Below are 25,828 nucleotides of genomic sequence, written 5' to 3'. Positions count from 1 at the left end.
AACAAGACAACAGTTATTTTTTCTGAAAGCAATAAATGCCAAAATTATTAGTAAAACTAATCAAACTAGGGGTTATTTTAACTTTTCATTCTTTTTCCGTAAACAATCAAACTATGCCACAAATTCAGACTTTCTTAAATGTATAAAAACAATCAGAAGTCTAGATCTAATAATGTGAACTCGTCTTCCTATGATGAACATTGAAACTGCTAACTAAAACATTATCAACCATTTGGGCTATCAACTCTTTCATAGGCTGACTGTATTAGGAAGACTGCAGAATCTTAAAAACAAAGGGCTGTATTGTGTTTCACTTTTCCTAAACAATCTTGTGCTACAGAAAATAAACCCTAACGGCAGAATGCAAATAAAATCTGTATCACAATACTGTTCAATGTTGACAACATTGCTTTTAACTAAAACTGCTAAAACATTCAACTTTAAATCATCAAGTTCTAACTCCAAAGTTTCAAGGAATTCAGAAACAATCTCTTGACACAGTATCCCAAATACAGCTATTCCTCTAATGATCTGCCAAAAGAGATAAGCATGCCTGTATAATGCCATATTTGACCACAATCAAGCAAGCTGTCACTGCAATTAGAATAAGTCAAAACAGCTCAATTGAGGATAGGTGCAGACAACTAGGAAATTCTCTCTAATCCTGGTTTTCTCTGCTCCATGAGAAAGGAAGAGCCCATACTTTGGCTTTAAATCAGAGTATCAATTTTCCGGTTTCCTTTGTGTTACAAAGTAGAGGGTATGAGGATTTGTGAGTCCTGAACTGACCTAAGTCAAAAGACTAAAGACTTCAGTCTAGCCTAAATTTAATTCAGGTGTGGAGTGGTATGACAACTTGAATGTTAACCTAACCAAAAATCACTTTGCTTTTTCAAAGTAAAATTTCAGTTGAAAGAATAAAGCTTAATGATAGCAACTCCAACATATAGTTTGCCACACTGTATCATAAACATTAGGTTACTTGTTTCCCTCACCAGAATGTGAAGTCCCTAAGGAGAAGAATGGTGGTCTTGTAGTGAAGAAAAAGTTCTGCAACTAGACAGTGGTGATAATGGTCGTACAACACTGTTAATGTATTTAATGCCACTGAACTGTGCACTTTAATATAATTAAAATGAAAATTTTTATGTTATGTGTATTTTACCACATTAAAAATAATAAAACTGTGTGGTAGAGTCTATCCAAAAAAAGAAAGGAGTAATAGGACAGGAGTGGGGTTTCCAAAGACAAAAAGCTAATCTTAAAAATGGAATAGGATTTAACAGCAGGTATCCCTTCCAAGAATGAGAAAAAGCAATCATCAACAAACACTAAAATGTGAAAAAATAGCTATCAATCTTGAAAGTCTGTTTTAATCTTCAATATTTTGTCCAACGATCTCTTTAAAATAACACCTGCCTCTTGGCATTTTAACTTCTATTCCAACATTTAAAAGTTTAACAGTTACTTAAAAGGTGTTAATTGCAAAGTACAACTAAATTCCGAAATAATAAATATCCAGATAATTAGATTAACTCAAACCTCACAGTATTATAGAACACCAATGTCCAGCCAAATCTCATAGTTCTCTTTCATTCTATAGCTTGATATGATCTAATTTTAAAAGAATAATCTCGGGCTTCCCTGGTGGCGCTGTGGTTGAGAGTCAGCCTGCCGACGCAGGGGACGCGGGTTCGTGCCCCGGTCCGGGAGGATCCCACGTGCCGCGGAGCGGCTGGGCCCGTGGGCCACGGCCGCTGAGCCTGCGCGTCCGGAGCCTGTGCTCCGCGGCGGGAGAGGCCACAGCAGTGAGAGGCCCGCGTACCGCAAAAAAAACAAAAAAAAACAAAAAAAAGAATAATCTCAAACTACCAACAATAATTGGGTACTATTTTTAAAATAATTAAATCTTTAGAGTAGTTAACTTAGGACAACCGTGTTTCAAATCAAAGAAGAACTGCTCCCAAATTTATCACTATCAAAAATGATATAATAAAAGCACAAACACTTAAACAGATATTATTAGTGAACTACCAAGTAATTCTACAAAAAAGAAAATGCCATCTGGGAAAACCCATTCCAGTTCATCCTTAGTACACGAGAAATAACTCGAGTTTTTCCAAATAGATCATGAATCATCAGCAAAATCTTTTTTTGGGTGGCCGAACCACACGGGATGTGGGATCTTAGATCCCCGACCAGGGATTGAACCCGGGGCGGCAGTGAAACCGCAAAGTCTTAAGCACTGGACCACCAGAGAATTCCCTACAAATTACTGTTCATAAATACCAGATTCTAAACACAGCTAAGTTTTCAAATCATTCTGCATCTATCTAACACAATACAAAAGAGCATTAATAATACAGTTTGAGTCCAGGAAAAGATCCACACATTTATGTTTTTTTGAAGTACAGTTGATTTACAATATTTATGATTAATTGATTGACAAAGGTTCAAAAACAGAGAAATACGTATTTTCAACATATGGTGCTAGAACTAGGTATTCATATGCAAAAAAATGAGCCTCAATCCATACCTCACACCATAATAAAAATATAACTCAAAATGTATCACAGACCTAAATGTAAAACCTAAAATTATAAAATTTCTAGAAGAAATATACAGGAGAAAATCTTGGTGACCTCGGGCGAGACAAAGATTTCTTAAGATACAACCCCAAAAGCTCAATCTATAAAAGAAAATATTGAAAACCTGGACTGGGAGAAAATATTCACAAATCTCAAAAGACCTGTATCCAAAATACATAAAGAACTCTCAAAACACAATAATAAGAAAACTCAGTTTTAAAGTAGGCAAAGATTTAAACAGACATTTCACCAAAGAATATATATAGATGGCAAGCACTCAACATCATTAATCATTAGGGGAATACAAACTAAAATCACAAGGTGATACCACTATGCACCTATTAAAATAGCTTAAAAAAAAACCCCAACAATATCAAGTGCTGATGGAATTGCACAGAAACTCTCATAGATTGCTGGTGGGAATGTAAAATGGTACAGCCACATTAGAAAACAGTTTGGCAGTTTCTTATAAACTTAAACATACACTTAGCAAATAACCCATCAATACTGTCCCTAGGTATTTACACAAGTAAAAGGAAAAACCTACGTTCACACAAAACCTGCCTGTGAATGTCTGGAAACTACTTAAATGTCCCTCAACTGGGAAATGGATTTAAAAACTATGGTTCACCCGTACAATGGACTATTTTTCAGCAATATAAAGGAAAAAACTACTCATATAAGCAAAAACATGTATGAATTTCAAACACATTATGCTAAGTGAAAGAAACCATACTGAAGTGTCATTTTGTTTATATAGCATGTGGAAAAAGCAAAATTAGAGAAAATAAAACTGACCAGTGGTTGACAGGAGCTGTAGACTGTGGTGGTGGCTACACTATGATACAGTTTTTAAAAATATTTATTTATTTATTTATCTATCTATTTACCTATTTATTTATTTATTTTGGCTGTGCTGGGTCTTAGTTGCTGCACGGGACTTCTTAGATGCAGCATATGAACTCTTAGTTGCGGCATGCATGTGGGATCCAGTTCCCCAACCAGGGATTGAACCTGGGCCCCCTGCACTGGAAGGTGAAGTCTCACCCACTGGACCACCAGGGAAGTCCCCTATGACACATTTTGTTAAAACACAAACTATACACATTTAAAATGGGTAAATTTCACCTATAATGGAAAATAATCTGAAAAAGAATATTTATATGTATAACTGAATCACTTTGCTGTACACCTGAAACTAACAACACTGTAAATTAACTATTCTTCATTTTTTTTTTTTTTTTTTTTTTTTTGCGGTACGCAGGCCTCTCACTGTTGTGGCCTCTCCCGTTGCGGAGCACAGGCTCCAGACGCACAGGCTCAGCGGCCATGGCTCACGGGCCCAGCCGCTCCGCGGCATGTGGGATCCTCCCGGACCCGGGCACGAACCCGCGTCCCCTGCATCGGCAGGCGGACTCTCAACCACTGCGCCACCAGGGAAGCCCCAACTATTCTTCAATTTTTAATAAATAAATAAATAAAATGGGTGAATTTCACTATATCTTAATTATACTTTAATTTTTTAAAAAAACTGAAAAAGGGTGGGAAAAGCCAGTATTTCTACATTTCCACCCTTAAAAAAAATATTTTTTAAGCATTAAAAAAGCTTAAATCCTATTCTGTAAACACACTATAGTGGTAGTTACTTGCATCTATACATGTGTTAAAATAAAAATCAATATTACTGATAGTTTTTAAAATTAAATAAAACAAAGTAAAAAACATGCATAGACAGCTCTAGAATACATACGAGGCTGATTCTAGAGGTTAACTCAGAAACCTAAGTGTCTAAGAGACAAGAGATGAGATGGAGGCCCCGTTTTTAACTGCATATTTTTTTTCTTTTGAACTTTATACTTAAATACTCTAATACTCATACCCTAATAGAAATCATAATCATTTTATGTTTACCTCTCAATATTTAAAATGAAAGCTATATGTATTTTTGAATCAATACCACTTTAAAATAGATTTTAAAATATTTCCCCAGAAATGTATTTTAAATAGTGTTGATTCAAAAATACATATAGTTATAACACAGACGTAGAGAACAAACTTATGGATACTAAGGGGGAAGGGGATGGTGGGAGGAATTGGGAGATTGGGACTGACGTATATACACTACTGATACTATGTACAAAGTAGACAACTGATGAGAGCCTCCTGTGTAGAGCAGGGAACTCTACTCAGTGCTCGTGGTGACCTACATGGGAGGGAAATCTGAGAAAAAGGGGATATATGTGTACGTATAGGTGATTCATTTTGCTGTACAGCAGAAACTAACACAACATTGTAAAGCAACTATACTCCAATAAAAAGTAATTTTTAAAAATGTTTAAATAAATAAATATAGTTATGCATTATGCTGCGTTACTTTGTGACTTTTTTCCCAGAAGGAAAAGGTAAGAGGGGGAACACTGGGAGAAGAATATCACATTTTCCACAGCTATTACAAATTTAAATTGCAGATGATATTCACGGTAACACTTCTTTTATATTTTAAAAAGTAGAAACTAATGTCCAACAGGGGAAGAGCTTAATACTATTTTATTAATGCAACAATTAGGGAGTCATCACAAAAGTTTTAAAACTATATAGAAATATGTTAATTTGAAATTAAATGGAAGGGGGAAAAAATCAAAAAGACTGTGTAAGACTATGTGGACAAGAATTAAGCAGTGTTAAGCAAATGTGACAGGAGCTGGTAAGTATACCTGAAGAAAAACATCTGACAAACATCTAAAATTTAGTTTTTTGTTTTTGTTTTTTTTTGTGGTACGCGGGCCTCTCACTGTTGTGGCCTCTCCCGTTGCGGAGCACAGGCTCCGGACGCGCAGGCTCAGTGGCCATGGCTCACGGGCCTAGCCGCTCCGCAGCATGTGGGATCTTCCGGGACCGGGGCACGAACCCGTGTCCCCTGCATCGGCAGGCGGACTCTCAACCACTGCGCCACCAGGGAAGCCCTAAGTCCTATTTTTATTACTAATTTGCTGTTTGATCTCATACAAATCATGTTATAGTTCTCATCCATTCTGTACTCATTTATAAAATGAATTTGAACTAGACACTCTTTTATGTTGTTTCTTGGTCTAAAATTCCACGAATTTGCAGATTTAAACTGAATTAAATGTACCCTATAGAAAAAAAAGGCTGACATTTAAAATTTGTTACTACAAAAACATAATTACCATCAATTTTCACAAAAGCAAAATGTTAACCACAAAGCCAATAATCCTTGGTGGTGAAGCATAAAACATCTTTCATCTACCACCAAAATAAACGTGATGACATGAAAATCAAGTAAAAGCTAGCAATAATCTAGGTGACCCTGGGTTTGGTATTGACTTTCTACATACTACACCAAAGGCATGATACATGAAAGAAATAATTTATAAGTTTGGACTTTATTAAAATGTGTAACTTCTTCTCTGTGAAAGACACTGTCAAGAGAATAAGAAGACAAGGCACAAATCAGGACAAAATATCTGCCAAAAAAACACATCTGATAAAGGGCTATTATCCAAAATATACAAAGAACTCAAACAATAAGAAAACAACTCAATTAAAAACTGAGCAAAATATCTAAACTGATACCTCACCAACAATTAAAAACTGAGCAAAATATCTAAACTGATACCTCACCAAAGAAAATATACATATAGCAAATAGTATATGAAAAGATGCTCAACATCTTATTTCGTTAGGGAATTGCAAGTTAAAATGAAATACCACTACATATTAGAATGGCTAACATCCAAGACACTGAAAACACCAAATGCTAGAAAGGATGTGGGAGCAACAGGAATTCTCATTCACTGCTGGTGGGAAAGCAAAATAATACTCTGGAAGATAGTTTGGCAGTTTCTTACAAAACTAAACATAGCCGCCTTACCACACGATCCAGCAATTGCATTCCTTGGTATCCAAATGCGTTTAAAACTTTTATCAAACAAAATCCTGCACATGACAGTTATAGTAGTTTTATTCATAATTGCTATAACTTGGAAACAACCAAGATGTCAAATAGACGAACAGATTAACCGTGGTACATCCATGCAATAGAATATTATTCAGCGCTAAAAAGAAATGAACTATCAAGCCACAAAAAGATACAGAGGTATCTTGAATACATATTATTAATACTAAGTGAGAGACACCAACCTGAAAGGTTATAATACTGTTATGACTCCAAATATGTAACATTCTGGAAAAAGCAATACTATGGAAACAGTTAAAAAAAACAAACAAACAAAACAAAACAAAACAGTGGTTGCCAGGGGCTTAAAGGGGAAGAAGGGATAAATAGATGGAGCATAGGAAATTTTTAGGACACTGAAACTGTTCTGTATGATACTATAATGGTGGATACATGTCATTATACTACATTTGTCAAAACCACTGAACTACACCAACAGTGAACCCTAATGTAAACTACAACCTTGGTTGATAATCATTTGTCAATGTTGGTTCACCTCTTGTAACAAATGTACCACTCTGGTGGGAATTGCTGATGACAGTTGATGTGAAGGGGGGAATGGATATATGGGAACTCTGAACTTTGAGCTCAACTTTGCTGTGAATCTAAAACTGCTCTAAAAAATAAAGTCTATATTTTTTTGTAAGTAGCAACAAAAAAAGTTAATAACTTGAGTAAACCCGTAGTCAAAATTTCTAAAGCATTTCTTCAAAACAGTATGTCCATTTTAAAACCTGACTACAGGGCTTCCCTGGTGGTGCAGTGGTTGGGAGTCCGCCTGCCAATGCAGGGGACACGGGTTCGAGCCCTGGTCCAGGAGGATCCCACATGCCACGGAGCAGCTAAGCCTATGAGCCTGCGCTCTAGAGCCTGCGAGCCACAACTACTGAAGCGCACACGCCTACAGCCCGAGCTCCGCAGCAAGAGAGGCCACTGCAGTGAGAAGCCTGCGCACCACAATGAAGAGTGGCCCCCGCTCACCGCAACTAGAGAAAGCTGCACGCAGCAACGGGGACCCAACGCAGCCAAAAATAAATAATAAATAAATAATTTATTTTTAAAAAAAAACTGACTACAAAATTGTAAAACTGATAACAATGATTACCTCTAAGAAATGAAATGGAGAATGCAGCACTTTCACTTTTTACTTTGTTACAATGTAGCCTGAACTTTTAAACAGTATCCACTTTTATATTTGTACTACTTGTTCTGTTTTCGTTTTGGGGGTTTGGTTTTTTTTTGCTTTTTTAGAAGCTTTTTAATTGTTTTATTAACTTTACATTTTTCCAGGAGAATGGGTGAAACTGTACTGTTGACAGAAAAACTTAGATTGGGTGCCAAGGCAATCTCTAATTAGAAGCTGGTAACACCTGACACATGGAAATTACATAAGGTTCACAGCAAACGGATCAGTAAAGGCATATCAGGAAAATGAAAGGAAAAAGAAAACAACATTGGGAATCACAGTATTAATCTCAAGGGAAATGGCAGGAGTCAAGGCATAAGGCAAAATTCATCATGATGGTCATGGTGATTAGAGAGCTCCCCTACAAGTATACAAAGACAATTCCTCAACTGCAGCTCCCTAAGTTTTCTCCTGATTTCTCTCATCCCGTCCATTCACATTTCCATCTCCACCCATCCCATCACTGACCTGTCTACTGGGTATGGCCCACTGGAAATTACAGGCAACTCGGAGAGCCTTTCCCTGTGTATTATTTCCTGCTGGCTGGTGGCCTTCGCCCCCTCCCAAAGCGGGGGTCTTCCCCTCCATTCTGCATGGGCTGCTCCATTTCTTCATTTTCCTAGGCCTATCCTTGCTGTCTCTTGCTTCTCCGATTCTCGCCACGAGTGCACTACCGCAACACTTATACCCACAGACCTGCTCCACTTTCCCTGGAGGGATGAAGGCTGCTTTGCTCTGCAACTCCCAGTCATGTGAGGGCACCACGTCACCGCCAAGCTCACCCCCCAACTCCTGTAGCCAGTGCAGCAGGAGTGCACCCCTCCTGCCTCAAGCACACACACAGAAAACTCCCTGTATTACTGTTTTTAATAATACATTTTAATAAAGGGGGCACAATGTTCTAAAAAATTAAAGACGTTATTAGCACAAAGCTTCCTTACCTGTGACAAGAGGCTATTGGACTACATGCTATATCTAGGAATAAGATTAAAGTTCTACCTACAAGTTGAGTCTAACAGAATGTCTGGGAAAAAGTATTTTACAAAAAACACCCCATTAAGGGCATAATTTGAACAGTGCAAATCACCTTTTTTTTTTTTTTTTTTTTCCCGGCCACACCACGCAGCTTGTGGGATCTTAGTTCCCTGACCAGGGATTGAACGCAGGCCACCACAATGAAAGCACTGAGTCCTAACCACTGGACAACCAGGGAATCCCACAAATCACCTTCAAAAGACTGAAAAAATTAGGGGACAAGGGCAAGGATGTGGAAATACTGAGTCCTTACAACAGTTAAAAAATCATCTTGTAAAAACAAGCCTCTTCTCTCTTTATTTACATAAAAGGACATGTTATTCTAACCCAACACGTAATATTCACTAATTTTTTGTCATCTACTAGGAAGTGTTCTGGCACAGGACACATAGATAAAGAAAGAGTGCCTGGACTTAAGGAATATGCCTTATGGAGAAGGAAATAGCTCAACAGTGAATTACAATATGGTTAAGTGCCATAACAGAGATGTAAATGAAGAGCTGGGGGAGCACAGACTAGGAGTATCAAGCAAGACTTCAAAGCGGAAGGGGGCTGGATCATAGCCAGGTGCAGGTGGCGTGTGGAGACTCTTCTACTCTTCTACTGAAAAGTATAAGGCTGGCTTTGTAGAGCACAGGATTTATTCTCTGATCTATGATTTACGCTATATGCAGCTAGTGGAGGTCTTTAAGAAAGAGAGTAGTATAGTAAGATTTGCTTTTTAAAACTGTTTATTAAGTTTTTTTAAGGAAGTGGGGAGGAGGACCAAATATACAGAAAACAAAGGGGGAGCTGGAAAAGATCAAAGACAATGGAGATTTGGAGGGAATTGCCTTGAAGACTAGATAGCTCCTTCCTCAAAGAAGAGTTAAGAAGGACTATATTTTTGTTGGGCATGAAGGTGGTCAAAGAAGATATATGAAACTCTTCCTTTTTCTTTAGCAAAGGAAGCAAGCAGTCCCTTGTTTCCCCCGAAACAGATCATTTAAAGCAAATCTTTCTTACCTATAGGAACAACGTTAAATTTTGGATCCATGCTCCTAATGAAGGCTTTTATATCAAGTAAGTCATAAATTTATCTAACAATGCCCCAAACACAAATGTACAAGTCAAAGGGTTTGCTTTAGAAGATTAAACAAATATACAATAAACATAAGCATAGGGCCCCACTGAGCTAGAGAATATATATAGGTACTTATGATAAATTGAAATACTTATTAAGTATTAATTACTCAAAATTAATGACAATTATAACATTAACTAAATTTTTGCTCAATGTCAAGAAGAGTCTAAGGAGCCATGACAACTAAATGTAATGTGATATCCTGTATGGGATCCTGGAATAGAAAAAGGACATTAGGGGAATACTAAGGATATCTGAATAAAGTTAGTAATAATGTATTAAGGGACTTCCCTGGCAGTCCAGTGGTTAAGACTCCACGCTTCCAATGCAGGGGGGTGCGGGTTCGTTCCCTGGTCAGGGAACTAAGATCCCACATGCCTCTTGGTGAGGCCAAATGCTACTACTACTACTACTACTACTACTAATATATCAATATTGGCTCTTTAGTACAAATATGCCATACTAATGTAAAATGTTAACAGCAGGGGAAAATGGGCACAAAGTATATGAGGTGTTATGTGTATATATATGAACTCTGTACTATCTTAGCAATCTTTCTGTAAATCTAAAACTGTACTAAAATAAAAGGTTTATTTAAAAAAAAAAAGTTTTGGGAAGGGTCAATACCACTCCATACACACAGACATGTACAGCTTCTTTTAGTTTTATAAAATACCTTTAGAAACCTCATCCTAAGGTTATTAGGATAAGCTCGTGAGATACTCAATACAGGATCTGGGAATCAGCTGAATTTAGGGGATTTTTTTTTTTTTATCATCACTATTTTACAAACAAGAGAACTGATACATAAACGGATACAGAGATTGTCACAAATTCACAAAGGCTTCTGATTCTTAGTCTCATATTCCTTCCACTACATTCCCATACAAAGCCCAAAGATTTAAAAAAATAACCTTGCCTCCATAATTCTGAAATAATATTCCCTATAGAAAGCAGAGTTAGTCAAAACCTAGTTATCAATATATAAAAGAGATAACTAATAAGAACCTGCTGTATAGCACAGGGAACTCTACTCAATACTCTGTAAGGGCCTATATAGGAAAAGAATCTTTAAAAAAAGAAAAGTGGATATATGTATATGTATAGCTGTACATCTGAAACTAACACAACATTGTAAATCAACTATACTCCAAATAAAAATTAAAAAAAAAAAACAAAAACCTAGTTATCACAAAAGACACAGAAAGACTGAGGATGTGTTATACATTAGAGGAGACAAGAATAGCTAAATGTAATCAATGTGGAATCCTGGATGGGATTCTGGAACAGAAAAAGGACATCAGTAGAAAAAGTAGTAAAATTCAAATAAGCTCTATGGTTTAGTTAATATTATTTTACCAATGTTAATTTCCTAGTTTTGATAATTATATTATGGTTATTGTACAAATACTGTAGCAGGAGAAGTTGGGTGAGTGATATACCAAAACCCTCTATACTATTTTTGGGACCATTCCATATGTCTAAAATAAGTTTAAAATAAATTAGTTTAAAATAAAAACAAAAATCTTTTAGTTATCATTATTATTGAAAGCATATTATTATGAGAAAACAATTAGAGTGCTGAAAAATGTGCTTGCATGCTACCGTTGGAAAGGTAGAATGGAGAATGCTTGTATATATTAAGTAACTCTGAAAGAACCCACATATAATTGGAAATAGTGGTTGTCTTTGAGGTTAAGCGGTTTAACTTTTCACTCTGAATCCTTTTGTCCCTTCTGAATGTCGTTACTAGAAAAGCAAAACGAAGAACAAAGGAAGGGATATAAAAAGTGATTTCAAACTCCCAGGGCACAAACTATGATAGTAGTAGCAATGATGATGATGATGATGATGATGATGATGATGATAGTGATATTTTATTTCTTGCCTCTCTCCCCCACAAAAATTTTTTTCAAGTCATTCAGATGAACTAAGATCCTTCTTTCCAAAAATAGTCTATAGCATCCGATTATCTGAAGACCTCAACAGGGATTTGAAGAGAAGTAATTTTTTCTGCTTTACCCTGCTTTCAAAACCACATTTAGATCTCTCAAATCCCGTTAGAGGTAAAATGATCATATCATACAAACCAGGGCACTCTGAGAGTAAAAGGGAGTGCTAATCGTTATTAATTAGCCAGGACAAGAAGCATAAACCAAACACTGGGTCACCCTAGTGAAAATTCACAGATCCTATGTTAGAGCATTCTTAAAATTTGGTTTCAATGATGATTGCTTTGAACACTTATTCCATTGTCTAAATCAACTCTTCCTTTCTAAATATTACCTGCTTTCAGAATTCAAATATAGTTTTTCATTTATGCTGATCAGAAATGTAAGTTCAAAAAGATCAGACACGCACACACCAAAAAATGTGTCAAAGATTTTTAAATGCACACACATGTATACATACACCCAGCTGACTTTCTTTCAACTGCTTCTTCTCTCAAAAAAGTATCAACTTGTGGTAGGTCTAACTACAAATGAATAGAAACTGACTGACCTGCGTGTCATTAAAGTACATGGTAGCTCTAGTTCCTTACAGGTCAAGGATTCTGCTTCCAAGCACAGGACAAATGTGGAAACTTCTCATTACAAATTTAGCTGTAGTGATCATTTAAATATAAATAGAGACAGGGGTTGCCCTAAATTTATCCATATAAATAATCTTGTTTTTTGCTAACCAGTGCTAATTTCGGAATCCACATAATCCCACAGCTGTACCTTTTCCAGTGATTAACTATATGGTAATTAATAGGGAAAACTAGAGCTAAAGAAAAGTGTGGGACAATTCTTTAAGGATCACAACAAACAGCCCATAATTTCAAATAGCAAAACACAATATTTAAGACCCTAAAGAGGTGAGTCTCTTCCATATTCCTATGACTATTAAAATTTAATACCATTTCTTAAAAAAAAAAAAGAAAAACATTACTCACAGTCAAAGTCGGCAGATCCAAAGTTCTGATCTGAATAGTCAAATCAATCATTAACACAAGGATTACACAGACTGAGATTTTAAATCCTGTCTGGCTTTTCCTATCTAGACTACGTATGAGCCAAGTTTAAAAGTTTTATCTTTGGCAGTTTATTGTACCACTCATGCCAACCCTATCTTAGCACCTGGCTCTGGCTATTTAGCTGCATACTGTAGATGTTCCTGTCTCTCTGCTCCAAATCTCCCCAACCAAAATTTATCTTTTGTACTGTATTTACCATTAGCCCCTTAGAGATTGTCTAATGTCTCCAAGTGTATATATTAATCACAGTCCTACATCACAACTCAAATAACATACTTGTTTATAATCTGGACTTTCTAAATACAAAACGTATAATGATGCTGATTCCACCTGCCATGGACCAAAAATAGTTTTGTTTAGCAGACAGAGCCATACAGAACAGCTTCATATTTCATCTATGAATAAAAACAGTCCTCCTCTGTCAACAAATAAATATGAGAATTCATGTCTGTCTCCCTCTGCCCTACTCATTCCAAATAAACTAATTCTAGTATTATCTTAATTCAGAAAGAAAATGTCTCAGGATGAAAAACCTATCCAAAAAGAAATGGACATTCTGGGACTTCTCTGGCAGTCCAGCGGTTAGGACTCCACGCTTTCGCTGCTAAGGGCCCGGGTTCTATCACTGGTTGGGGAGCTAAAATCCCACAAGCCGCTTGGCCAGAAAAAAAAAAAAAAAAGGACATTCTGGGGGATTATTGTTTTTTTATTAGTATATTTAAAATTTATTTCAATTTAGAAAGTAGACAGAAACACCATTGTGGTCAATTCCTCAAAAACCCCAGTTCTTCACTACTGTTTTCTTAATGATATAGTCTGATTTCAAGTGCCTTCCAGTATATTATCGTAAAGCCAAAGATCTCTGAAGTCAGAGACACCAGAAATCAAATCATTACTGTCTGCTAGCTGTATAACCTTGGGCAGATTACCAAACCACTCTCTGGGTTTAGGCCTGTTTCCCCAGCTGTAAATTCCAGATGATCACACTACAGTATTACTGCATAGGTTTTGAGATTTAAAGAGTTACAAAATAATGAATTATTATTTTAAGGCACTGTTGAGGCCAGTCAGTAACCCAGAAGAATAAATTCACTTATAAAACTTAACTCTATGTAATCTGGTAGGAAAGATAACTGGCTAAATCATCTCAGTAAATATCTAAGAACTTGAAAACACATTACACTGAGTCAAGGGTATAAGCATATCACACACTCATCTAAAAATACACGTACATCTGTTTGACATATCAAATTTTCTGGATAATTTGACTAGAACAAGAAAGGACTGGTTTCCAAAAACTCATTACACTGAAAAATTAGGAACTTTTTAAAACTGCATAGGAGAAGTCGACCTTTTTCAGAAATGCAGGCAAAGTCAGTAAACCATTTTTGAGGCATTCAAAAAGATATGGAGACAATAGTTAAGAAGTCCTCTGAGGGGCTTCCCTGGTGGCGCAGTGGTTAAGAATCCACCTGCCAATGCAGGGGACACGGGTTCGAGCCCTGGTCCGGGAAAATCCCACGTGCCTCGGAGCAACTAAGCCCATGCGCCACAACTACTGAGCCTGCGTGGCACAACTACTGAAGCCCACGCGCAGCAATGGAGACCCAACGCAGCCAAAGATAGACATAAATAGATAGAAAAAATTAATTAATTAATTTAAAAAAAAGAAGTCCTCTGAGACCCATAGCAATGCTTATTATTTTTCACCACTGGCTGGTATCATAAATGTCTATCTATTTAGACGTTTGACAAAAATTCTGCACTAGTCCAAGGAAAAACAATGTGTATGTACAATGTGTCACACAAAAGGAAACTCACAACTAAAAGATTGCTGAAATTATATACAATATAAAATAAAGTGAGATTATAACTCTCCGTAAGACAACCTCCACACTTGAAATATCCTTCAACTGGCTTTAGGATGTTACAGAACTAACAGGTCAACCTAGATAATCCACAGCACAGCAGGAAGCTGAGCCACCAAGTCTGGACATTCTTCTTAGACTCTACGAAGTCTTTCCTTCCTACATACATGCCTCTACTTAACCATTAATTCAAATACCTGAGCAACCTGTAGGTGCCAGACCCTGACTCAATACTAGAAAAATGAATAAAACAAGAAAGACTGCATTCAAGGAGTTCCACGTCCAGGGAGATGAGATAAATTATAAGTATTATAATAAGTATTACAAAGTATACCGTAGGAGAAATAAAACAACACAGTGGTTAAAGGCTGAGACTGGTCCAAACTACTTGAAACCTACTTCTTTGACTCACTAGCTGTGTGAAGTGGGTAAGTTTTTCTTTTGTAAAATGGGGATAAAAATAAAACCCACCTTACCAGGGGATTACATAATATAATAATGCATACCACAGTACCTAACAGAGAGCACTCTGTACTGTTAGCTACTACTATTACTAATAAAAGTGTTGTTACTGAAATATGACCAAAGTGCTGTGGGAGCACAGAAAATGAAGCAACTAACTCTGCCTAGGGAAGACGACAGAGACAACAGCAAACTGAGTCTTGAAGAATGAGTAGTAAGGGGACTTCCCTGGTGGCGTGGTGGATAAGACTCCCTGCTCCCAATGCAGGGGGCCTGGGTTCAATCCCTGCTCAGGGAACTAGATCCCACACGCATGCCGCAACTAAGGAACCTGCCTGCCGAAACTAAGACCTGGTGCAACCAAATAAATAAATAAATAAATAAATATTTTTTTTAAAAAAAAAGAAGGAGTAGTAGGAATTCCAGGCAGGTAAGAGCATATGCAAAAACAAAAAACAATGAAAGAGCCTAGCATGTCCAGATAATACATAAACTACAAAATGGCAGGACAGGACAATGAGGGGGAAGAAAAGAAATACACCTGTTACAATGGCACCAGATGCTTAAGAGTCTTGGAAACCAAGTTAGTGCGTTTGTATCTTATACTTGAAACAATCAGGAAAGACAGGAAAAGTTATATTTTAGGAGAAAACAAGGTTCAAAACTGAGTTTACTGTGTGGCCTCAATTTCTCAGTTTTCTCTTACGTAAAATGAAGGATACCACCACCTGGTTTGGATGGTTACTTAGATTAGATAAATATCTCCAAAACGCCTTGGCACGAGGCCTGGCATGTAAAACTACTCAAAAAATAGTAGCTGACAGTAGCATCATTAGATTCCACAGCAGTCAACTTTTGATGCTATAATGGTCATGGATAAGTTTCTGGTACCCTAATTTGACAGTACCCAGTAGAAGTACCACTCTTCTCTGCCATCTACTCTTTTACTGGAACAAATTAACAAAATGGACTAATTTTTTAAAAATCTTATTTTCTTATCTTTTTATGATGCTGTGCTAACAAACAGGCACTCAATAAATGTTTGGGAAATGGAATGGAATTTCTGGTAGGCCTATAAACAGCAAAAAGGCAAGCAAGAAGTCATGAAGAACCAATTAAGCTGAGATGGTTCTGGGAAAAAAAATATTTAATGATAAGCATACCAACTATTTCCTACCAGTTAGTTAACTGGTAGAAAATGCTGCTATGTATTAAAGAGAAACAATGCTTTGCATAATGTAGACAATACCAACACTCATCTCCTCAAAAAGAGGCCAAACTATGTACCACAGCAGAAAGAATGCTACAAAAGAAATCAGAAGATTAAAGTTCAAAACTCAGCTCTGTACTAGGCAAATACTTAATTTATCTTCAGTTTCTTCATCTATGAAAGACTTACTACCTATACTACTTATCTTGCTGAGTTACTGGGAGAATTAGACAAGAATGTATACAAGGGCACTTATTAAACCATGACTATGCAACTACACAATATTACCATTCTAATATCCAGGTTAGATGATTTTACAACACCCTGGTGCCTCAGTTCCCTAACTTCCTTTCCTATAATGATCTTGACCTCCATTCTACCTTAGCCATTTCACTCTCATGGTCATTACTAATAATTTCAACCCTTCCATAATCTCTACTTCAAACACTGTGCTCTCCAACCACAACCTTCTGTCCTTCCAGCTCATTCCCTCTAGTACCTCCACTCCAACAATTCTTAAACCCCATCAGAACCTACAATCCATTGATCCAACTTTTTTCTCTACCCTCCACCCCAAAAGTCCTCACTTATCTCTCTGCCACGCTTAAAATCACATAGCCCTTGTATACGCCCTCTACTCCCTTGCCCCCACTCACATTAATTTTGGTTAATGGAGACTGGTTATCACAGCTTTAACTGTATGTAAAGCATATCTAACACAACTGTATCTAAATCAATCTTCCTATGTCTATTCCCCTGCTTAAACAACACCTTAAATAGCCAGTACATGCCTGGCTACAGCATTAAAATAAAACTTACTTTTGTATCCCCAGCTTTCACTTTTCCCCTATTCCCAATGTTTTATTCATTGTCCTACAAAAACCAATTCTGCTAGTTCCACTTCTATACTTTTACCCTATTTTCTCCAACTGAATGCCTCCCATTCTTTTCCTTTGCAAGGATGCAAACCCATCTTTCAAGACCCAGTTTAAATGCTAATTTCTTCATAAAGGCACACCTAATTATTCCATTTTAAGGGCTCTCTCTTTTCCTTAGGGTTTTGCATTTATTGACTATAATACTATTCATCTGATAATCATGCTAGTCTTGTGTGTAATAAACTTAATATTATTACTTTTGTTATCTCTCCAGCTAAAATAGCTCCTTGAAAAACACCACTTCTTAACCAACTCCGCCACATAATCATACATACTATTCTTAGTACAACCCCTATTCAAATATTGTTTTAACAATTTTTAAAATTAGCTTATATTCTAAAAAATATTCTTGAAGTAAATAAACTCCTTTGCATCTCTTGTGCAGATGATACCCTAAAGTAGTATTAAACCAATTAAATTTTCAACCACTTTTGCCCCTTCTTTAAAAATATTCCATAATTTTACTCATAGCAACAAGAGAAATTATTGACACTACAGCATATAATCCACAAGCATCGGCTTTAGTTTCTTCTATAGTCAAGACCTAAAGTATCAAATTAATTTCTTGATTTTTTATCAGTACTGCCTATAAAGAGGGTGGAAAATTAAGCTGTTCTTCTCTCATCAACTCTGGAAAAATACTATTACATGAACCATGAGATACGAACACTAACTTTTCCAACAATCATTATTTAAAATGTCAGATACGAAACATGATTAGACTTCCCTGGCAGCGCAGTGGTTAAGAATCCACCTGCCAATGCAGGGGACACGGGTTCAAGCCCTAGTCTGGGAAGATCCCACATGCCACGGAGCAACTAAGCCCGTGCACCACAACTGCTGAAGCCCACGCGCCTAGAGTCCCTGCTCCACAACAAGAGAAGCCACCACAATGAGAAGCCCGCGCACTGCAACGAAGAGTAGCCCCAGCTTGCCGCAACTAGAGAAAGCCCCCGCGCAGCAACAAAAACCCAACACAGCCAAAAATATATAAATAAATTTATTTTTAAAAAAAAAAAAAAACACCATGATCAATGACTTTTCTCTATTACAACTTTAAACCTGGAGAGCTATTCTGTATTTCAGTTCTATAAAACACAGCAATAAATTGAAATTCCCTCTCGAAATCAATGTAATTGCTAAAGAGTGGCAAGGATGGCAAAAAATAATTGGAACCTCACGAGATGAGAGTAAATGTAATATTACAAAGATAACTTTCTGGTTGCTTGACTGACACAAAACACAAGATTTATCTTACCCTAAGATTGTCAGTAAGAAGAAGAATTAAGGCAAGAAACAGGAAACTCGTGGTTTTGGGTCCTAACTTTAATTTCTTACTCTCTATAGCACTTACTAAAACATTATGTGCTATTAACCTATGTACAATGCCAAACCAACTTTAGCTATACTTTTTCCCCATACATTCCTAAATTAGTATAAAATACTAAGTGTATGTTAAATCCCAAAGATATCATTTTGTGTAAGAATGACAACACGGTATATTCAGCCTGAGCATATTTAATTTTTTGCACTGATTAATACAATATGCATTAAGCACATTTGGTTAGACTTCCAAGTTAAATGGACAATTCATTTCTTATAACTGGAAAATCATTACAACATCTTCTGGTATTCACTGCAATATCAAATCAATGCCTTCTTTCAGGACTTGTGGTGGTCATTTGTAATTCCTTTGGTAATTGCCATGAGTCAGCTTTCACTTAATACTAAATGGCAATGCTAATATGAAAAGAGAATGCCAGGCATAAAGTACCAAGTTGTTTCAGGAAGGAATTTGAATAGAATTCAAGAACTGGATGTCTACCTCAAGCTGGAATCCATTTTCATTAATAAAATATTAGAAACTTATTAAATCACAAGAACAAAAATGAAACCTCTACATGGGTTTCAAATCCATAATTCAAGATTTCATGAACTTCTGCTACAACTTTTCCAAAAATGGTAATCTTGACCACATCAAGAAAACAGACTGTTCTTTATTCATTTTATCATGTACCCAAATAGACTGAATTTATATGGAAATTATCTCAGCAATGAAGCAGCACAATCAGGATAGCTAATTATATACGTTAAAAAAAATTTTTAAGTCACAAACTTTAGTTCTGGTTATATAACTTAAAGACCTGAGAAAATGTGATAAAAGAATCCTTCGCAGTACTTTAATGAGAATTCTGTGACACATACAGACTAAAAGGAAGGAATACAACAGGGACACCTATTTTTCTATAATTTTGACGGCACTCAGCCTAACGATATATTTGTCTAGATCTTACTTGTTTCTTCTTGGTCTTCCATGCCTACTTTGAAAACAAACAAACAAGGGTACCATCACATGGAGCCCTATGATCACACTTCTCGCCAACCCCATCCTCCCTTCAACGCAAATTATAAGTGTCTCTATGATGTTATTCCTTAATATGCCCCACGTTTTTAAGTGCCTTTTGCCTTAAATATATACCCTCTACCCTTCAAATCACCACCAGAGAGCTTTCCTTTATGCTGACCTTTCTTTGGCCACTCTTGATCCCTTGAGAATATACTAACCAATAATTTTGCATCTGCTAATAATAATCATGCCACTTCATCATCAGTATTTTGAAATTTGTACAGCCTTGGTTCCAATCCTTTCCACCTATCATAATGTATATGGGAAACGAAACAGTAATGATTTTGCATAAGTTTCAGTCTCCCAAGCAAAGCTGACAATGATTTTCATAGCTAGTGGCATCTTTCAGATGATAGGAAACACAGGAAACTGAGATTAGAACACTTGCCCATGTGCGATCTCTGGCATGCCTGCATTAGAATGCCAACTCTATTACACAGACCCACACAGAAAATATATTAATATATTTCTATGACCTAAATATTTTAAAACTGTAAACCTCCTGACTTAATGGTCTCAATTAAGAATTATCTGAAGGTCACATCCTGGTATCATATATGAAACACAAAAAGGAATCCTACAAACATACTACATAAAAGTAATACATGACTTGCTTATTGCTGTGTACCATTATGATTACTATATAGGTTATAGGAAGTTCTTGAGTAATTTTTACATTTTTATTATCACCTTTAAGATAGTTGTTTCTCTCATTATCACTCACTGATCTATTATTGTAGCTCCTTTTCATTAGAAATCTAATGCAGAATACATTCAGAACAAGAAGAAATGAGAGGCTACTCTAAATCACCAGTCCTCTGCAGGTACACAAGCTGAAGAACATTTCCTCACTAACATTCAGCTGCATCATCGCTAATAGCTGCGCAACCACTAAATGCTAAGCAGTGTGTACACCTCATAGCTGTACATCACTGTACAAATAATACTTTCTTTAGTGAACTTGTAGTTCAAAGTGCTGAATACATCTATATTGTAAATTATACTATGTTATTTTCCATTAGTTTGTGTAACATTTCAATCTGTGAACACGTATGCCTTAATCTGGTAAACGTAGGCAGAAGTCATGTCTCATTCAGAAATTGAGGTCAGATTCTTAAAGGAGTAGTTAAAACTCTTAAAACATTAAAAAAATAAATACATCAGCCTAAATCACAAAGACTTCCAAAGATAAAATACCACTTAAAAGGGGTACACAAAAGAATGTCTGAACTAAAACAAGTTAACAATATATCCTGTACAACAAGGTGTAACTTACTACTGTCAGGAGCCTCCCTAGAAGCCTTGGGAGACCAACGAGAAACAGATCTGCACAAAACGGAACAGAGTAAAAACTGTAATTGTATCACCTCTCTAAAAGCTCATTTAATTCTTTGTGACCTGTAAGTTTATCCTACACATTTGATGACTCGATTACAGTTATATAAAATACATAATTGCCAGTAGAGATAATGGTCATGGGCACAGGTTCAAAAGTCAAAAAGCCAAAGTCTGAATCCAGGTTCTGCCATTTACCAGCTGCGTATACTTGGCCAAGTTATTTAATTATCTGTGCCTGAGCTGCCTCATTTGAAAATGAGAGTAATAGTGCCTACCTCCTAGAGTTATTGTGAAGATTATGAGATAACACACATAAAGCTCATAGAATAGTACCTGTTTATTAAAATGAAGTTATCAAATGTTTTCAAACATATGTCCCTGATAATAATTACTCTTTATATTCATAAGTGCTTCAAGTGGCATACCAGTTAAGCTCCTCACTATATTATACACGACACCTTTGAAACTTTAAGTGTTCACAAAATCTAATAGTGAAGCCACCTCTGACTCCATACTAAATTCAAGAGACAGTATTCAAACTCCCCAAAATTTGCACTTGATGGTAAACTGGCAAAGAGTGAAATTCTAAATTATCTTGCCAAATTAAAGGCAAAGAAAATGATAATCATCTAGAACTTACCAGAGGAGGTACACAGAAAAATTTCCAGTACTAGAAAAAGATCTGTTTAAAGCAACAGGATCTGTGCACTGTGTCTGGAAACCTACTTTGGATCTGTTTTCAAGTGTACTTACTAGCTTCACCTCATTTATCACTTAAAGCCTTAAAAGAAGGCCACAGTTAATTTTGAATAACCTGACCTTGAACAACGTTTCAGATATACTATATGCAGGAGCATCCTATTATGTCTTCTCTCCAATAACTAAATCAAATGACATCATTAATGAAAATCAATCTATATTTTCCCTTCTATTAAAACATCCAGAAAACAGTACTTTTAAGTATTTTTAAATGAATGAATTTTTTTAATGTTAGCACAATAATTTACAGAAGTTTTATTATCCTGTAATTGTCTAAAAGTTTTTCATTACCAATGCCCTATTTATCCATAATGCTGGGACATCCGAATTTTAAATACCAATATTTACCTGGCTGACCCAATACAGCAGGAATTGGGTATTCCAATATAAAAGCAGTGCATAAAATATATGTAGTATCTTCAAAGGGCTACCAAGCAACCAAAAGCAGATCTTATATAAACGCAACTACAGCATCAAAAGAGAAAGTCATCTTACTTGAAAAAGTAGAGGCTTTCTCAGTTTTTTCAGGTGACGGCATTCATACTCTGCTCCCCAGTTTTCAAAATCTTTCAAGGCCCTGCAAATCCTGTTTGTTTGACTGCTGAAATCCTGTGGTTGACAAACATTTCCCCTCAAAACTTAGTTGTCCATATTATTTATTTTCAATTTTATTAAGTGATCCTCAAATTCTCTCCTCTGAAAAGCACTTGAGGATTTGTTACCAACATGTCTCCTTAAAAAACTACCAATAAATCCCACACATCTTGCAGCCTACTCATGTTTCATGGTGCTCCCTAAAACAAACAAACAAAAAATCACCTTTCCCAGGGTTCAAATGGCTAATATGAACTGATGGCTTCCAACTTCCCAGGACCTGCATTATAGCCTTAAACACCTTGAGATCCTGTGTTGTGCTGCAGCTATCAGCAGGCGCGTGATCACAAGGCTTTTCAACAGCCCCAGATCCTTCACTGCTGCAAAACTTCTCATAAGCGTTCTAGGCACTAGATTGTTAACAGTGTTGGCTTAACTGTTTTACCTGTTTATTTACCAACCCAAACATCTCGGGGAATTTAAAGCCTTCAAACTGCCTTCCGAAACCTATCCCGTGTATTCCCGTGTTACTCTGAGAAAGATCTGCAGCGGGATAATAATTTGAGCTCGGCATCCCCTGACCCAAACTGCTGTTGCCAGGATATGCGGTAGTAATGCAGTGGTTTCTTTGAGATTGAGGATGTATTTTAAACCCATCTCTACTAAATCCCTTTTAGTACCCGAAACTGCTGCGGTAACAATGCTTAACTGGAAGGTATTCGAAACAGCCGAAAGACGTGTTGTTCTAATTTGGCCTTAATTTTTTCCTCAATAATGCTTGCCACGGCAAGGACATTTTTCCATACAACGGCTGCAACTGAAGAAAGAAAAATGAAGCTTTTGGTACTAGTCATCACCTGCTTGTAGTCCATCATCAGGACGCTTCTTACAAATCCCTCGAGGTAGGATTTAGGGCTAAGCTTACATCGACCATCATCCTGTAACTTACTGTTTTCCAAGCCCATTTAATGGTCTAATGACAACAGCAACATTTACGCCCGGAGAAATCTCAATGTCTGACTAACCAAGAAGGCGTCTGATAACTAAAGCCCTCTTTCTCCGGGTGAGGATATGGAAAAATAGACAATGAAAGGGATTTATCTGTTACAATGAGGAAAGAGGGGGAAGGACCCCAAGAAGGGCCGTGCGAGCAAAATCCAGGGGTTCGGGAGCCCCGGTCTCAGCAACACTCGCCCCAAGCCCGCCCTCCCACCCCAACCCAACCCGCCGTGTCCCCTGGGAGACAGCCCAGCGCCCGCAACACGCTGGGCACACCCGAGGGCAGCACAGCCCTCCTCCCACCCCCAGCAGCCAGGCTGGGGCTCCCAAACCCGCAGCCCGAACAGGCCGAGGCCGTAAACCCGGCGGCCTGAGGTAAAGAGGTAAGAGGATACGGGGTGAGAGGAGATGCGGCCTCGCCTCAAACCGGGAGGCCCCTTGAGGAATCAGAGGAGGGAGAAAAGGGAGCCGTTTCGGAAGCCGGAGCAGACCCCGGAGAGAAAGCGAGCTGGGAGCGAGGGATGAGGAGGTTCCGGCTCGGCCAGCGCCTTCCCCGGACCTCGGCGACGCCCGTGTTTACCTGAAAGTCTCGGTCCTCGTTGAAGCGGGAGAAGCGGTCCGCCATTTTGCCGCCTTCACTCCTCTCAGGACGACGCTCTCCGGTTCGCTCCTTCCCTCCCGCGACACCCGCCCCCTCGCTCCCCTCCAGTGTTCCCCGCCTCCTCCCACGCCCACCCGCGTACAGGTCAGGGAGGGAGGAAGCGAGATATGCGCGTCCCGACCGGAGCACCGCCGGCGCAGGCGCCTTTCTACCCTGGAGGCGGAACCTCCCCTCACGTCCCCGCTTCGCGCGCGACCCAGAGAGAGACCCCGGCGGCCGCGCGTGCGCACTCGCGCCAGAGGGCTGCAAACGCTTCCGGAGAGAAAGGTCACGAGAGGGCGCTGCGCTCCTAGAGCCGGATGTTTTCAACCTGCTCCCTTCTCCCCGTAGGGTATCTCTTTTTGCACTCTTGCTTGCCTGAAAACGCAGAAGCCCATCCTCTGCTTTCTTTACCAAATAGCAGCATAATGTAGTGGCTGAAAGCGCGGAATTTGGAGTCAGACTTAGTTTCGAATCCCAGGTGCACCCTGAGGATTAAACGGCGCACGAGACAGGAAAGATCCCTTCTCTCATAGGGCTTACATTCCAGTGAGGATAATCAGATAATATAATAACATAATTTTAAAAATTAACCAGTGCTACAAAAAACAAAACTGAGGGGCGGTGGTGAAAGGAACGACCTCTGAAGCAACCTTTGACCCAAGGAACAGCAAGGGGCCTGCAGCCTTGGGACAGAGAGAACCTTAGACCCAAAGGGCCAAAGACTGCTAATAATGTGGCATTTTCAAGCGATCATTTGAGAGAAGTATTTCCCAAGAGACCAAAGTTGATCCAAATAGACTACAGCTCTCTGGGCTTCAGTTTCCTTTTTAAAAATAAGGAAATTGGTAATTTATACTGCCCCTGACCCTCACTGTCTTTTTTTTTAACATCTTTATTGGAGTATAATTGCTTTACAATGGTGTGTTAGTTTCTGCTTTACAACAAAGTGAATCAATTATACATATCATATGTTCCCATATCTCTTCCCTCTTGCGTCTCCCTCCCTCCCCTCACTGTCTGTGTGTGGGTTATGAATCAGATTTTTCCACCCTTTGACCTTCCTGAGCACCCCACCTAGCCCTACAGCTCCCTTAGCCAAAATACATAAAACACATAGGAGAGGTAGCAGGACTTCCCTGCTTTTGAAAAGAGTAGTTGACAGAAATCGCATGATGGAAAAAGGGCTCTTACCCTGCCCTGCGAGAGTCAAATGGAATGTAATTTTTTGGAGAAAGTGTGTGTATCTTCTATTCCTTTGTTACCTTCTGCTGCACCTAACCCCCAGTCCAAACGGAATACAGTTCTAAGCAGTGAATAGAGCTCCCTATTTAAGTAGAGGCAGAACACACAGAATTGAAACACTGTGAAGAGACTTGAGGGTAAAGGTGGCAGGTTGAATCCCATGAATACACATGACACATTTACCTCTTCTCCCTCTCCCAACCCCACTGAAATGACAGTAAAAGGATGAGAAGGGCATAAATTCACATGGACAAAAAGACCTGAAGAAAGGACGATAGCAGACAAGAGATGTCAACATCATTCGGAAGCTGGAGAGCATAGATAAATGGAAATGGCTTTAGTAGAATGGAGAAAGCAAAGTCCTGGAGTAGGGAAGCCAGGAAACAAGTTGATTGATGCTAAGGTATAATAGAAAGGCTCAAGAATTGGAATCACCAGGTA

The 25,828-nt window shown here is 37.9% G+C and overlaps 1 protein-coding gene and 1 pseudogene across 4 annotated transcripts in view; both read right to left on the bottom strand.

The window, feature by feature from the left end:
• LOC125962153 (protein BEX3-like) lies at positions 1-22,397 on the bottom strand (annotated as a pseudogene).
• GPATCH8 (G-patch domain containing 8) overlaps positions 1-24,362 on the bottom strand; it is a 99,042-nt gene extending 74,680 nt beyond the window's left edge. The window contains exons 1-2 of one of the 4 annotated variants that reach the window (XM_033416946.2): positions 24,083-24,193; positions 22,405-22,518 (exon numbers count right to left, since the gene is read on the bottom strand). In XM_033416946.2, coding sequence (XP_033272837.1) covers positions 22,405-22,518; positions 24,083-24,127 — 159 coding nt within the window. In that variant the 5' untranslated portion in view covers positions 24,128-24,193. Of the gene's footprint in view, positions 1-22,404; positions 22,519-24,082 lie in introns of all 4 variants that reach the window. The other 3 variants (XM_033416947.2, XM_033416948.2, XM_004285976.3) reach the window with 3 other exon arrangements.
• Positions 24,363-25,828: the final 1,466 nt, after the last annotated feature.

Source organism: Orcinus orca, chromosome 19, assembly GCF_937001465.1.
Source record: "Orcinus orca chromosome 19, mOrcOrc1.1, whole genome shotgun sequence".
Classification (NCBI taxonomy): Eukaryota; Metazoa; Chordata; class Mammalia; order Artiodactyla; family Delphinidae; genus Orcinus; species Orcinus orca.
The sequence above is the reverse complement of the archived record's forward strand: the minus strand, read 5'-3'. Positions and strand labels throughout refer to the sequence as shown.